This window comes from Microcaecilia unicolor, chromosome 1 (assembly GCF_901765095.1).
Source record: "Microcaecilia unicolor chromosome 1, aMicUni1.1, whole genome shotgun sequence".
Taxonomy (NCBI): Eukaryota; Metazoa; Chordata; class Amphibia; order Gymnophiona; family Siphonopidae; genus Microcaecilia; species Microcaecilia unicolor.
In genome coordinates, this window is record NC_044031.1 from 263,459,155 (window position 1) to 263,476,258 (window position 17,104).

General features: G+C 45.4%; 1 protein-coding gene across 5 annotated transcripts in view; it reads right to left on the reverse strand.

Moving 5' to 3' along the window:
- The window catches only part of TCAIM (T cell activation inhibitor, mitochondrial), a 115,740-nt gene that overhangs the window by 74,348 nt on the left and 24,288 nt on the right, over nt 1-17,104 (reverse strand). For all 5 annotated transcript variants that reach the window (XM_030206078.1, XM_030206092.1, XM_030206085.1 and 2 more), the window contains exon 4: nt 4,553-4,706. In XM_030206078.1, coding sequence (XP_030061938.1) covers nt 4,553-4,706 — 154 coding nt within the window. The remainder of the gene's footprint in view (nt 1-4,552; nt 4,707-17,104) is intronic.

The following is a 17,104-nucleotide window of genomic DNA, read 5'->3' on the forward strand; positions in this document are numbered from 1 at the left end:
CCACCTTCCTGGTGCTCACAACACACTGTGTTGCAGCAGACTGGTTGAGAACCGCTGCTCTAGATACTTCACTGTTATGCCTTAATCCATTTCTGATACATTTCCCCTTGTCTTACAGTATCTAATATAATAAAACGCACCGTGAACGTTCTGAAGACAACGTTCTGTGAAGCCGGAAGCTTGAAGCCGGAAGCCTAAGTTCTCAGGACAACGTTCTGTGAAGCCGGAAGCTTGAAGCCGGAAGTCTGAAGCCTTGAAGCCTTGAAGCCTGAAGCCTGAAGCCTGAAGCCTTGAAGCCATCTGACGTCACTCCCAGGCTGAGGCTGAAGGGTTCGGGGATTCGTGGTGTGAACTGAAGCCTTCAAGCCAGCCAGCCGTCTCTGCCCCGCCCTCGCGCCTAAACAAACAAATACGGAAGCGAAGCGTCAGGGAAGGAGGCGGCGCTCCCGACGTCTAGCCTTCCCTTCGCTGTGTTCCGCCTTCAAAACAAGGCGGAACACAGCGAAGGGAAAGCTAGACGTCGGGAGCGCCGCCTCCTTCCCTGACGCTTCGCTGCACGAACCGCCACGGAGGTAAAGTTAAAAAGAATTAAAAAAAAAAAATGGGATGCATGGATGCGAGGCATGGATGCGAAGGGGTGACGAGGCATGGATGCGAGGGGGGGGCATGGATGCGAAGGGGTGGGGGGGCATGGATGCGAGGGGGGGGTATGGATGCGAGGCATGGATGCGAAGGGGGGGGCATGGATGCGAAGGGGGGGGGGGGAAAGAAGAGGGCGGGCCAGGCTGGGACATGGGAGAGAGCGTAGCATGGATGCGAGGGGGGGGGGGGTCATGGAAGGGCGAGAGGGGACTTGCTGGAAAAGGATGAATGGAGGCGGCAGGGGACAGAGGAGCATGGATTACAGAGCAGGCCTCAGGCAGAGAGGGGAAATGCTGGATAGGGAAAAATGGAGGGGCCAGGTGACAGATGAGCATGGATTGGAAGGGCAGGACTCAGGGAGAGGGGAATTGCTGGATAGGGATGAATGGAGGGGACAGATGGGCATGGATGGATATGGATTACAGAGCAGGCCTCAGGCAGAGAGGGGAAATGCTGGATAGGGAAAAATGGAGAGGCCAGGTGACAGAGGAGCATGGATGGGCATGGATTGGAAGGGCAGGACTCAGGGAGAGGGGAATTGCTGGATAGGGATGAATGGAGGGGACAGATGGGCATGGATGGATATGGATTGCAGGGCAGGCCTCAGGCAGAGAGGGGAAATGCTGGATAGGGAAAAATGGAGGGGCCAGGTGACAGAGGAGCATGGATGGGCATGGATTGGAAGGGCAGGACTCAGGGAGAGGGGAATTGCTGCATAGGGATGAATGGAGGGGACAGATGGGCATGGATGGATATGGATTGCAGGGCAGGCCTCAAGCAGAGAGGGGAAATGCTGGATAGGGATGAATGGAGGGGGCAGGTGACAGACAAACATGGATGGCCATGGATTGGGAGAGCAGGGCTCACGGACAGAGGGGAATTGCTGGAAAAGGATGAATGGAGGGGGCAGGGGACAGATGGCCATGGATTGGGAGGGCACGGCTCACACTCTCTCTCTCATATACAATGTCTTTCTCACTCTCACACACTCTGTCTCACACTGTATCACATTCACTCTCTATGTGCCACACAGTCACTCACACACTCGCTTGGTCTCATACACTCACTCAAACAGAGAATCTGTGTCTCACACACACTCTCTCTCTCTCCCACACACACACACTCTCACTCACACTGTGTCTCACATACACACTTGCACACACTCTCATTCTCACACACACACTCTCTCACAAACACACTCACACCCAGACTCACGCTCTCTCTCACACAATCACACTTTCACTCCGACTCTCAAACAGTCACTCTCACATACACTCTCCCAAACATACACACTCCGAGGAAAACCTTGCTAGCGCCCGTTTCATTTGTGTCAGAAACGGGCCTTTTTTACTAGTCATGTAATAAGATTGCTTTAAAAATCAGTCTTAGATTCCTAATGTAGTAAAAATTCACACTAAAACAGAAGCAAAGAAAACTATTTGTGGTAAATTGAAAGTACCATATAAAAAGGAAAGAAAAGTTAACTTCAAGTGAACTTTATTTCCATTTTAATTTTAGCATTAAAATTGAAGCAACATCAAATTAATTAACCTTGCTTCTCTCTTAAACTTTGAGGGCCCCAGACCACCCTCCCCCCACCTCCAACGGACCAACCTAGTCCTGCAGAACCATCATCCATCCTTCTCTTGAACGGCCAACAACCTTGGAAAACTGTTAAGCTGTTAAAAGCATCAGCTGAGATTAAGCTAAAGGTTATTAATAAATCAGCTGCCATTTTTCAGGACAGTAGCAGTCACAGAAGGATGGATGATGATTGTCTGGAATCAGGTAAGTAGTACTGGTCCATACATATGGAGGTAAGATATTGTGTGGTTTGGGAGCTTGATCTAGAGGTACCCTGGATGATATGGGTCCCCCAACTTGGGGATTCTATTGATTTATTCTGAAGTCAATGGGTACTTAAAACTTCTCCACCTCTGGAGGAGAAATAAGGTTTTGGTATTAAGAGGGCAGTAAAAAAATTGTACTATCCATTAGCGCAGTTTGCTATATTATAAGTAATTTTGTATGTAGCTCATAGGCAGGGGTGGACTGACCATTTGGGCAATCAAGCATTGCCCAAGGGCCCAGCACTAATCTCTCACATGCCCCAACATCCAACCTAGACGTCCCCTCTCTCCCCCTCCCGCGCTCCTGTCTCCAAACTCCCCCCCCCCCCCGGTCTTTTTCTTCATGTAGGCAGGGCACCAGCTAGCTACATTGGTCGATGCTGCAATTTCCCTCTGCTGTGGCCCACCCACCTTCCGACTTACCTTCCTTCTTACTCAAGGCGTACCGAAGTAGAGGGAAATTCTGGTATCAAGGGACCACACCTCAGGACAGTAACTTGTGGACTCAGTTAGACCATATGGTAGAACGAGGGGGGGGGGGGTTACTTCTCCATACATTTCAATTTCTCCTACTTCCAAATGCATTCATTCTGTGGCTTATCATTACTTCTCTTATCTTTCCCTACACCCCAGCTCCTTGCAACATCCCGTTCATTGGGCATCTGCACTTTTCTCCATCACCACCACTTTCTGACTGCGGTTTACATAGGCCTGGAAATTTGGTATACAATCCCCAACACACTTTCCCCTCAAATCTGTCCACCCAACTCTTCACAGTCTCTTCTCCTAATACATGCTCTCTTGTAAACCCCTCGAGCTTGAATCAAGCTTCCCCTACTTCTCCTACCAGTCATCCTCGGTCATCCTGTCCTCACCCCAAGCCTCTCCAGCAAAGCTTTCTCCATGTTTAAATCCCCTCCCCCTTGTTTTCTTAGATCTCATTCTCTCTGCTTTGTCAGGTCAGATGTTAGTGTCACTGAGTAACTATCACATGTCTCTTTTTTAATGATACAGTTCCTATTTGATGGAATAAGTTACCAACTGATTTAAAATCAGTAACCAATTATTCCCTTTATGATGCCATCTGAAAACTTGACTTTTCATTCAACTGTAGGTCAACTTGAATGCAGCAGCATGGAGGATTTGTGAAGGTTCTTTGTTGTATCTATTGTATTACCTTGATTGTCTTACTGGGGGCAATTTCTCCAAGTGGGTTAGTTTTGCACATTCCATGACTAAAAGCCAGGGCATGTGGAGTCGATCTCAGTCTCTCAAATTTACTGCTGTCTTTGATTTTTGTTGTTGTTTTCGGTTTGTAATCTGCTCTATATTCTTGATGGAAGGAAGGGCAGAATATAAATGCTTAAATTAAATTAAACTGCAAAAGCAGATTTTTCAATTAGAAACACACTGAGCAGGAGGACCAATCCAAAGACACTCCAATAATCACTAAGGGGAGGGGGGGGGCAATGATTCTTTTTGCCTCGGTGCCCAGATCACCATCAGTCTGCCCCTGCTCATAGGCATACATTTCCATGCTACTTGCACTAAGATCAGAGCAGCAGTTTACTTCCAACAAAGCAAGGATCCTAGCACATGAAATTTTTACCAAACCAGAACTAGTCTTAGTACATAAAAATAAAACGCCTGTGTTAAACTGGAAGCAAACCACTGCACTGAGATTACACAGTTTATTACATCGGGCCTCTAAACATATACCCGGAGAGGGAACTTCGGTTCCTTATTTATTGGAGATGATTGAATTATAGATATTGACCCAATGTAACTCCCTTTGAGCTCTGTGGTTGGAAAAGCGCGATGTGAACTACGATGCTGATGACATCAATGTGGCAAGAGAGTGGTGTTAGCTTTTAAAAGGGGACCTTTTGTATGTAACCATATATACATCAATATATAAGGCATATACATTCTTTGGGTGGGAGACAGGGAAGATGGTTTAATTCATTTTTCATAGAATTTAACCATCACTTAATGGGAGACCTTACTGAATTTGATTAATCACACTGGATCATTCATTATATGTCCATAAGAAATCTCACCTGGAGTGCTGAGTGATTCCTGGCTATCCAGTGACTGTTGTTCCGTCTCTCTTACATAAAAAGTAAGTTGTGTTGGTTTAAAGGATCTGAATCCTGGTTTCTGGAGGTTTTCAAGATAGCCGTTTAATCTCTTAAGAGAGTTTTCATTTACTTCCTGAAAGATAAACCAATAATATATGTCACTAACTTCTGGGATCAATTTACTTTCCAACTTGTTGTGAAAGTAGCTGCCTTAAGAAGGTTGGATTACTTTAACAATGCATGGATTTAGTGCCCTGGAAACATGAAGCATGTTATTAATTTGCTCTTTATTTCTTTGAGACAGAGTGTGCCAGAACCCCGAGTTTATAGCAGGTTATGGACCTGAATCAACTTTATATTACAGAGAACAAATTTTGGATGCATGGGATTTATAAATCAAAATATGCTAAATATACCAAGTCCATCTGTTCAGGCTTTTAGGACACGTACACCCCCTCTACCTTTCCTCTAAAAGAGAGCGGTACACACTGGGAAACAAACAGTTGCCTGGGCTACTTCATGGATCAACTTTACCAGGATGAACAATTTTAGGTTACCTGAGATCTTATGCAAACCCTCAGCCATGCACCCCCCCCCAGGTGGCCAACATCTGCCCTTCTTCCCCCCCCCCAAAGTGGTCAACTTATCCCCTTCAACTCCTCCTCCCCCCCCAAGGTAGCCAATTAATCTCCTTCCCCACCCTTCCTCCTCCAAAGGTGGCCAATATCTCCCTTTTCCTCCTCTTTCCCCATGTCTAGTTTCTCCCCTTTTTTATGATTCAATTTTCATTAAAGCTTTTATGATATACGCAACCAGAAAAAAAAATAACAAGAACAATGCAATAAACAGTGAGCTTAGCAAGATGCCATGAATATCTTATAAGTATCAAACTGCAACATATGAAAGCAGCTTGCTACAATATACGTATCCCTCTGAAGTAAGGAACACAACCAAATATTATGGGATCTTAGGATAAAAGAAACCAGTCAGAAATACTCCCTTACAGCACAAGGTTAAACAAATGAAAAATACCAAGATGACAGAGCAATCCAATCCAGGTCATGAGGCACTATGGACAAAACCACCTCCAAACCCAAACACTGCTAAGAGAACACTTCCCAGCCAAAAGTATACTAGTCCAAAGAAAAAAAACCCCACTGGCCAGATCTGAAGTAATGAACGCAAGTAGGAGGTGACTAGCAATGCTCCCACTGTGCCAGTCGACCCTGCAGCAGTGCTCGGAACTGCTCTCCCTTCGCAATGGAGTGTAATTTTGTAATCCAATCTGAGATTGTAGGTAGTTGCGGGCATTTCCTGTGCATCGCCAACACCAGTTGAGCCGCTAAAAGCAGAAAAGAGAAAAGATGTTCCTTATCCGGGACTTCAAATACATTGCCCGTGTTGATCTGCAGCAAGGCCATACCATAACTCCGGGCACCGGGAATGGAGGAGACTTGATAACCAACTGTCCATACCGTGTCCCACAGGGGCTGAACTTTAGCGCAATCCCACCATATATGCCAGAAGGTACCTGACTCTCCACAGTTCCTCCAGTACAAAGGTGATGCAGAGGGATGAAATAAATGTAATTTGTGCAAAGTGAAATATGTCCTGTGGAGCAATTTGTATTGGGAGTCCTGATGAGAGACTTTGCTCATGACCAAGGTGATCATTTCCTACTGGTGCTCTGAAAAAGTCAGTTGCAGAACTCGGATTAGCTGGAGGATCCCGCACAAGCATCAAAGCCTTGTAGAAAAGAGAAATAATACCCTGTGATTAGAGGATTTCCACAGGATCGACTCAATAGGGTTCAACTTCCGGGTAATCTCAGTCTTGTGCAGAAAATGATGTACCTGATTAAGTACAAAGGGGTGAGGGGACACCGAACATCGATCCAACACCTGTACTCTAGTAAGAAGGGATCCATGTGGAACAAAGTGAACAATCCAATGACTACTACTACTACTACTTAACACTTCTAAAGCGCTACTAGGATTACGCAGCGCTGTACAGTTTAACAAAGAAGGACAGTCCCTGCTCAAAGGAGCTTACAATTTAATGGACAAAATGTGCGGTCAATCAAATTGGGGCAGTCTAGATTTCCTGAATAGAGGTATAATGGTTAGGTGTGGTGGATAGGTCAAGGAGGATGAGGATGGAGTAGTGACCTTTGGAATGAAAGCCGTTATCCTGTGGCCACTTGAATCAAGATCCACAGTCTTGCCCATGTGGAAATAAGGAAGTAGCCCGGAGAGCCACCAATGGGGAGAGTTCAGGCCGCATCTTACAATATAATATTTAGTGACTGGCTGCCAGGCCTGCAGAGTTGACCAAGGAACGGCATGAGCCGCCAAAAGCTTTAGCATGTGGGACAAATCTGTGAAAGGTATGGAGCAGATGTCCTGGGGTGGCATTATTCAGCGATCCATGGCAATATATTGTTGGTCCAGTGACGTCCTCTGCCAGAAGAAAAAAAAAAAAAAAAGAGTACATAAATTTGTTGCCCAATAATATAGTTTCAGATTCGGCAAGGAAAGGCCCCCTTTGGTAACTGGTTGCATCAAGGATTTAAGGGCTATGCACAGGGTCCTGCCTGCCCACAAAAAGGAGGAAATCCGCTGATGTAACTTCAAAAAATTGATCAGGCACTAAGCAACAGACAGCCATGATCAGATACAGCAGTCTATAGGTAATATTCATCTTAATCATATTTACTCTAGCATTGAGGGATCTGGACAAATGATACCATCTATTGAGATCCTCATTGACCAATGCTAAAGCCCTGGGGTAAAGATGGGAAATATGAGGGGGGACAGTAACCCCCAAGTACCCCATGCCCTGGAAACACCATACAAAAGTACCAAGGATTGCAACTGCTGGACATCCTCCTATGGCAAATTAACTGGCATAATCAGAGATTTAATCACATTCAATTTATTACCAGACACAAAATTAAACTGATGACATTGAGATATAAAAGAAGGAAGAGAAGTCTTCAAACTAGTCAGCATTAGCATGACATCGCTTGAACTCAGGGCCAACTTATGACACACAGAACCCATCCAAACCCCCTCAATCGCCTCCACCCCCCTCAAGGCCTGAGTGAAAGGCTCGAGAACAATCGCAAAGAGCAGAGGCAAGAGAGGGCAGCCCTGCCTAGTTCCCCTATACAGATGAAAACAGGAGGTAAGAGTGCAATTAATATGAAGCTGGGCCATGGGGGAGCTATACAGTGCCTGAATAACCCGAAGGAAAAATAGGGGCCACAGAGTAAAAGTTATAAACCAACAGTAAGAACCTCCACTCTACCCTATCAAATGCCTTTTTGGCGTTGAGGGCGAGAAAGGCCGCAGGGATGTGTGGGTTGGTGTTAAAATACTGTACAACATTTAACACCCTATGGATACTACCCATGAACCCCGTTTGATCCCTGTGAATCACTGCAGGCAACAGGAGAGTCAATCAATTGGCATATATTTTCGCCAAGATTTTCACGTCCATGTTGATAAGTGAGATGGGACAATATGACCCACACTGAGGGGGATCCTTCCCCGGTTCAGAAGCACAGTGATCACTGTCTGGGAAAAAGACTTAGGCTTCTGACCGATGAGAAGTACTCGACCGAGCACCCTGGTAAAAAGAGGAACCAGCAATACATGAAATTGTTTATAAAATTCAGGTGGAAATCCATCAGGCCCAGCTGCTTTGCCCCGTGGAAGATCCTGAATTACCTTAAGGAGCTCCCCCTCAGTGATGACTCCCTCTAAAACCCAAACTTCGTCATCTGTGAATACCTTGGAGACATGGGATTGAAGATGTTTACATATATCTGCGTCAGTGGTGGAGAGCTCCGAAGTGTATAAAGCCTGATAAAAATCGATAAACTGATTCTCAATATCTATCTTATGGTGTACCAGATTCCCTGAAGGAGCTCAAAGCTGAGTTATTACCAGTTGGGCTACCCTCTGCTGTAATTAAGCCACCAGGATCTTATCTATTTTACCCCCTTAACATAATTTTTTTTATTAGCATTAAATTATTACACAAGCAAAGCACACTTGTTACAGAGAAGGAATAAACAGAAATTTGAATTATATCTTAGGTAACGTCTATCTTTTCGTTAGACCACAAAAACTGAAAGAGAGGGACGTAGTAGATATAACTTAGCATGAGAAAACACCTGCTATGTTTTCAATTAGTCAGTTCTCTAAACTAACTTTTTCAAGTCCAGAAAAGTCCTAAGTTGTTCATGAGCAAAGGACACATACTTAGTTCCAGCATACTTAATAATGCATTTGCATGGATAACTCAGTAAAATGTAGCAGCAAAATCTTTGGTTTCCTGTTTCATAACTAGGAATAATTTCCTGCAGTTTTGTGTAGACTTAGTAACATCAGGGTAAACCCATATTCTTTGTCCAAAAAATTAAGCCTGAGAACACCGGAAATAAGTTCTCAAAACCACATTCAAATCTTGCTCAAATACAAAAGCAATAAATAAAGCTATATGTTCCATAATTTCCATATTATAATGTTCCAAAAAATCTGAAAGATTATGTAAATCTAAGTTTTTCCCAACATATTGTGCTCCTGATTGTCCTCCTGTATCTTTTTTTGAGGAAATATAGTAAATTCTGTTCAATGGAGGAATAGTTTCAGGAGTAAATTTCAATACGTCTAGAACAGTTCATTCAGGAGACTTAGGCAAATTTTATAAACTACTACTACTACTACTTAGCATTTCTATAGCGCTGCTAGGGTTACGCAGCGCTGTACAATTTTAAACAAGGGGAAGGACAGTCCCTGCTCAAGAGAGCTTACAATCTAAAGGTAGTAAACTATGTAGTCAGTGTAGGTATCATGAATGGGGAAGGTGGTTAGGCGCCAAAAGCAAGGGAGAAGAGATGGGCTTTGAGTAAGGACTTGAAAATGGGCAGGGAGGGCGCATGGCGTATGGGTTCGGGAAGTCTGTTCCAGGCATAAGGTGATGCAAGGCAGAAGGGGCGGAGTCTGGAGTTAGCGGTGGTGGAGAAGGGTACAGATAGGAGTGATTTGTCCTGAGAGTGGAGGTTACGGGTGGGGACATAAGGGGAAAGGAGGGTGGAGAGGTAATGGGGGGCTGCAGATTGAGTGCACTTGAAGGTCAATAGGAGACGCTTGAACTGTATACAGTAGCGGATCGGGAGCCAGTGAAGCGATTAAATCTTCTAAACTGATTTTCCATCTGTTCAATTTTCATTTCAGTCATTACATTATCTTTCATCAAAGCAGTCGATAATATTTGTAAGGATTTAACTTCACCTTGTACTTGATCTATTTGAACAGTACATGCAGTCTTTACTTGCTCTATATTGGTAGCAAACAAATCTACCTTACTCACCATTTCTCCCATTGATTTCATCACCGTTGCTTCTAAACTTTTCATGGTTTTCCAAATTCTTTCCAAAGTTACCTCCATGGGGGAGCCATTACCATCTGCTCCCTGGATTTCTATCCCAACAGCATTTTCACCAACAGTCACACCCTCATCACAGGGCTTCTGACCAGCTTCGGGAACGGGGCTCTGTTTGCAGACTGCAGCAGTAGCTGCTGCACACAGAGGAGAGTCGATCACCGGAGAAAGCGTGACGTCAAGTCCTAAGGTTCCAGAGGCTCCATCCTCTGGCACAAGTGCAGGACAACTCACGCCAGTATTCTGGGCGGGCATCCTGAAGGCAAATCGTTCCGTTTTCTGGACAGGCGAAGATGTCCGAACCGGTTAGGGTACCTGGCCGACAATGCCCTTTCATTTGGTGTGTGGCATCACTGCAAAAAGAAAAGAACTTCAAAAAGCCAGCAAAACGGTAAGCAAAGCTCTTCCTGCTGACAGCCTCACACCACCATCTTGACACGCCCCCCCCCCCCCAAAAAAAAAAAAAAAACGTAAAATTTTTGATTGGTCTTTCTACAGATGGTCTCCAGCTCTTCATCCAAATATTCATGGTGTCTCCAGCTCCTCATCCAAATATTCATGGTATCTCTGTTTACATTGTAGCAAAGCCAGGGTGGAAATAGCTGTCTGGGAATCCTTGTGCACCTCCTGTAAATCAGTCATGATGATACTAATGGTATGGGCCTTGCTTCTTTAAATAAAAACCATACTGGATAAATTCACCCCTGATTGTTGCTTTATGAGCATCTCAAATTATGAAAAGATCAATATTGGGGATATCATTAAATCATAGGTACTACTGTATCACCTCCATGATAGACTGGACACAAGGAGCATGGCCCAAAACCACAGGGTTCAATCTCCATAGGGATACACCCGGGGAACCCGGCACTGCCCCCTGAACAGAGGTGTGCAGAGGCGCATGGTCAGAGGTTGTTACAGGAGTGATAATGAAGTGAGAGAGGGAGTGAAACAACTGAAGTGAGCATAAAAAGTAGTCAATACATGAATAAGAATTCAGTCCCGCTGCATAGCAAGTATAATTTCTCACCCCTGGGTTTTGTAACCTCCACACGTCCAGCAAGGTATAAGTGTAATAACTGGCAAAAACCGTTCATTACTATCCCCCGCCCCTGGGTGACCCACACAACTAGTAGCAGATCTATCCCAATCCCCAGACATAACCAAGTTTAGATCCCCTCCTAGAATAATAGGGAGAGCCGTCCACGTGGTCAGTTGCCCCAAGAGTGTCCAGAAATTCAAGTTGCCCACTATTAGAAGCATAGACACATGCCAGGCAGCATTCAAAGGTACCCAACGCAATTTCCACTGCTACTTCCCAACCCGCACTGACTTTCCAGCAGAGTAACACTATACCAGGGAATCGTTTGTTAAGCAAAATTAGCACCCCAGCACTACAGGAGGACACAAAGGAGTGAAAAGTTTTCCCCAGCCACCGCTGCCCGGTGAAATCATCCTGCAGCGCTTCTACTCGAAGTTCCACTTGGTCTAAGTGGTCTGCGACAGTTTGCATCTCCATCCGTCCCCCAATTAAGTCCTTCAGAACATCTGTGAGCTGTGCCACTAATTTCGTATTTCCTTCCTGAATCGCCAACAACGACGGATCTAAAGATCGAGCAATAGGGTCTGGAACAGAGTCCCCGACCATGTCACTCAAAGAAGAGGTGGTAGGCGACGCAGGCTTAGGCGGGGAACGCCATCTTGGGGAGACAGACACTGAAGCATGGTAGGCTGTTGGGTGGCTTTCAGTGTTCTCGCCCCGTCAGTGGTCATCTTAGCGATTTTTGTTTTGGATAAGACCGAGAGGGCACGTCCTTTCTACATGGGGATTAAAAGCAGCTGTGAAAGCGAAAGAAATAAACATGGATTACTGCATCGTCAGTAATGTCAGCCAGGAGCTCTCCAAGCGTGCGTCCTCACTCTCCAGCTACTATCACGTGACCCAGTTTCTCCCCTTTTCTTCCCCAAACCTCTCTGTTCAGCTGACATTTCTCAAAAAAAAAAAAAAAAAAAAGGTGACTGATGGGGAGGCAGGCTAGCACCGCTAGGTGCTATGAATAGGTGAGGCTGGATACAGTACGAGGATCACAGAGATGAGAGAGCTGTATGTTTGTAGAACTTGAGATCAGGTTCAGCTATGTCCTACTACCAGCAGAGGGGTGCAAAAAGCATGACAGCAGTGAAATGGAGGCAGAACGGTTTATCTCAGACACAAGAGGTGGTCAACTAAATAAATAAAATGAGAAAAAATTGCTAGGACGGTTAAGACTGCAGCTTTCAGATAATAATCATTACCCACATATGAGAACTTATGGGGGACCTTTTGAGACATGGAGGAACAGAATTCTAGAGATAATTTAAATTAACAGAAGAGGGTAGGAGGAGGATTTAAATAAAGCATGAATTAACTAAGGATACCAGAAATACATAGTAACGGTAGATAAAGTGACAGTAGATAAAACACCTAAACGGTCCATCCAGTACGCCCAACTGTCACCACTCATTATCAGTTCATGATGAAATAAAAAATGAATGTGATGCAAAATACTTGATCACGGTCTTTCTTTGGTGTTTCTGGGACATTGACCATAGAAGTCCGCCCGGCCCTGTCTTTATGTTCCAGCTACTAGAGTTGTTGTTAAAGCCCACTCCAGCCTCCCTGTCTTGTCATCTGCAGGACACAGACCGTAAAAGTCTGCCTAGCACTGTTGTCAGGTTCCAGCCACTGAAGTTGCTGTCAAAGCCCTTTCCAGCCCATCCTAAACTGGATTGCCATATGCGGGACACAGACCATACAAATTTGCCTGGCACCGGCCCTAGTTCCTCACAGCATTACACAACATATCCACACACATGCAGCCATTTAAGTTTAGGGTTTTTTTTATACCACCCATTTTCTAATTAGAGATCCTCTGGTGTTCATCACATGACATTTTGAATTCTGTCACCGTTTTTGTCTCTACCACCTCCCACAGGAGGGCATTCCAGTCTTTGGCCACCCTCTCTGTGAAAAAGTCTACCAACCTGCAACCTCAATTCATGTTCTCTAGTTTTACTGTTTCTCCTTCTCTGGAAAAGATTTGTTTCTATATTATGTTTAAATTTGTTTATTAATTTACAACATATTCATAGTAGAAAATATTTTGCAGTACATCAGGGGAAAAAGAAACACAAATAAACATGTTTTATAACAAACTCTTCTGTGCGAATAAAACAGTACAGTGCAAAGGCAAAGGGCCTTATCTCTGATGGCCCCATACCTATACCTCCGGCATCCAGAAAGGCTACTAAATGAGCAGTTCTTGCTGCTGATCCTTACTGCCATTCTCAAGCGGACCTGTGTAACCGCCAGAGGCTTTGCTGAAGAAAAACTGTCATACCAAATTAGGTGTCTATTATCACCCCCGGCTCACCGGTCCATACTGCTAAGATTTGACCAAAACAAGTTTACAGCGCTTTCCAGAGTAAAGAAAGTATTGTCACGCACCCCTCTTACATCGTAGTACTGCACTCCTAAGGTTATATAATGTAAACTTAACATACCTCAGTTCCCCCTTCCCCTCCCTCACCCACCTCCCGCCCTTCCCACCCCTCCCCTTCCCAGATAAGCATATTTATATTTCTATCGGGAGTAACCGCCTTCGGTTCCAACACACCTTGTGGAAGCTAGCCAGAGTTAACGAGCAGACTTCTCCCACGGGGGCTTAACATCTGTAAGTAAGGAGACCAGATTTGAAGGAAGCGCTGTCGGCGTTTAACTGAGGATTTAGACTCTCGGGCTTCCCAAGAAGCCAGGAGATGAACCTGGTTCCTCCAATGCCAATAGGCAGGGGCCTCCGGGGAAGTTCAGTATTGCATAATACATTTACGAGCCACCAAACACAGCTTCCTCCCTAGAAGGGTCGCCGGTGCTCTATTGGGAGCAAAAGACCCGGACTGGTCGATCAAAAATTGCCTCTCATTACCCTGGACCTTGACACCCAGCCGCGCCAAGAGGCCTCGGACACGCTGCCAAAATGTCCGAACCTTAGGACATTTCCAAAGAGCATGGTAAAACGTGCCCGGAGCTACTTCACATTTAGAACAGGTATCACTCCCTGACCTTTGCATGTGGGCCAGCTGCACTTTGGTCATATATCCCCGTAATATAACTCTATACCCACACTCTCTCAATCTTTCGTCTGTAACTAGTTGTCTAATCCCTTTCAAAGAAGCCACTATATCCCAGGATGCCAATGAAGTCCCAAGGTCCTGCTCCCATTTAACTTTAATTTTCTCATACTGTTGTATCGGCCTCCTACGAGCCAGGGCCCCATATAAATCAGATATCGCATGTCTTTCCGTCGCCAGATCCCTGAAAAACTCCTGTATCTTGTCCCCCAATTGCCCTTTCAAAGCTTCTTGGGGCATTGCCTGTATATAGTGCTGAATTTGTAAATAAGCAAAATGATTTCCCCAATCAGACCCTATCTTCTGTTGTAAGACAGCGAACGACACTAGACCCCCCCGTTCCGAAAGCAGATGTTTCATCTTTGTAATACCACGCTGTCCCCAATTCTGAAATATTGGGTTACCCATTCCCGCTTCAAACGCTAGATTCCCCACAATCGGAAGTTGGTCTGAAATATTTGGATGTCCCCCCAACTGTTCAACCCACCACTGCCATGTTAACCGGAGAGGATTGAACAGTACACTGTTCCTAAGATGTGGGGGTATATTATTTCGGGGTAGGTGGAGCAGTGCAATCATGTCATGTGGCGCTAGGCATGCCCGTTCTAAGTGTACCGGCGTATAGTACTGTGTTAAATCAAGCCAATCTCGCACGTGTCGCAGCAGGCATGCCTGATTATATAGGAATAGATCTGGGAACCCTATGCCCCCTTGTTTCCAGCCTCCCACCAGCAAGCCCTGCTGCAGCTTTGCTTTCTTGCCGGCCCAACAAAATTGGCCACACAAGCGATTTATATGCTTTAGATCTTTCTTTGTTAGACGTATGGGCAAGGTCTGTAAGGCATATAGCCAGCGTGGGAAAACCACCATCTGTATCAAATGAATCCTGCCCATTAAAGACAAGGGTAAACCCCTCCAAGAGTCCAATTTATCTCTAGTGTAATCCAAGAGGGCCTTAATGTTTAACCGATGTAGTTCTGTTGTTTGCATCGTAAGACGAATACCAAGATATTTAAAAGAATGAATTGCCCAACGTAAAGGAAACTCTTCCCCCCACTCCTCTGCGCCTATCGTTGGGGATGCCAGTGCCTCAGACTTATCCAAGTTGATCTTGAAGCCTGAGTAATCTCCATACTCCCGAAACGTTTCCAGTAGCGTCTCTAAAGACACCTTCGGGGAGGTCAAGTGAACGAGAAGGTCGTCCGCGAAAGCTGCAATTTTAAATGTCTGTCGGCCCATGCTCACTCCTTTAATCAAGGGATTTTCCATAATGTCACGGATAAGAGGGTCCAGCACCAGCACAAAAAGGAGGGGAGACAGGGGACAGCCCTGCCTAGTTCCTCTCCTAATAGGAAAGCTCGCCGAAGCTATTCCATTGACCCATATCGAGGCGCTTGGGTTGGCATATAAGGTTTGAATTGCCTCAATAAACCTACCGGAAAAGCCATAGCTTTCCAACGTGTCAAAAAGAAATGTCCAATGCACCTTATCAAAGGCCTTTTCAGCATCAAAGCTGACTAGCAGAGACGCCAGACCCTTGCGTTCCCCATACTCTAATGATGCTAAGATCGCCCTCAAATTTTTGCTTACCGCTCGTCCCCCCACAAAGCCCACTTGGCTCTCGTGTACCAGCCGGGGCAGAATTCTTGCCAATCTATTTGCCAATATTTTTGCCATCAACTTAGTGTCATAGTTTAACAGAGATATGGGCCGGTATGATGTTGGCTCCAATGTATCCCTCCCCGGTTTGGGTAATACTATAATTTGTGCTCTATTCAGGTCAAGCGGCATAGCTTTCTGATCTATCATCTGATTTAAAAATTTAGATAGATCCGGAACAATAACCTCCCCCATCATTTTGTAAAATTCAGCCCTTAACCCGTCCGGGCCTGGGGCCTTTAACAAAGGACTCTGCGTTATGACCATATGCACCTCATCTTCCGTAAATGGTTGATTCAATTGTTCTCGCTCTCGTTGGGTAAGCTTGGGGAAATTGAGGTTATTTAGGTACATCTGGCTCCCCAGACCCTCGTCCTCTGGGGGGGGCGTAAAGATCTTTATAGAAGGTCTGAAAAATATTACAGATATCCCTGTCTGCGGTTTTAAGACCTCCTCCCGTCCCTCGAAGGGCTAGAATATGTTTGGCACCCCCTTTTTGTTTGAGAAGCTTGGCCAGTAGTTTGCCTGCTTTGTTACCGTGCTTATAAAGCATGTATCTATAATATATGTGCGACTTGCGTGCTCGCCTATGCAAGAGTTCGTTCAGTGCTGATTGTAGATCCAGCACCTGCTGTTTGGCCTCTGCCGTATGTGTGTCTCCAAACCTCATCCTCGCGCGACAAAGCTGTGCACTTAATCGCAGTATCTGCCTATCCCTGGTAACCCGAACATAGTGCACGTGGCTAATAATTTCCCCCCGGAGCACAGCCTTTGCGGCTTCCCAGAATAAGACCGGGTCTGTCTGATGTTCATGATTCTGTGTCGTGTATTCCACCCAGCTAGCCTGCAAGCGCCCTTTTAGTATGGGGTCCGTATAGAACTCTATGGGGAATTGCCATCTTCTGTCTCTTCGAGCCTGGCCACGTGGCTTCCACTCCATATAAACCCATGCATGATCAGATATCACATATGGCCCTATCTCTGCCTTTACAATTTCCCCAAACATCTGACTGGAAACCAAAATATAGTCAATACGCGACTGTGTTGAATGAGCCCGTGACATATGCGTGTAATCCCTCATACCCGGATGAAGTACCCTCAAGACATCCGTCAGGTCTAATAACTGGCTCATCTTCAGTAGACCTCTATTATTATGATATGTCGCGGAGTTGCTTGGGACTGATTTGTCTAGTGAGGGATCCCAAACTGCATTAAAATCGCCCCCTATTATGAGTTCAGTGTGTGGCTGCT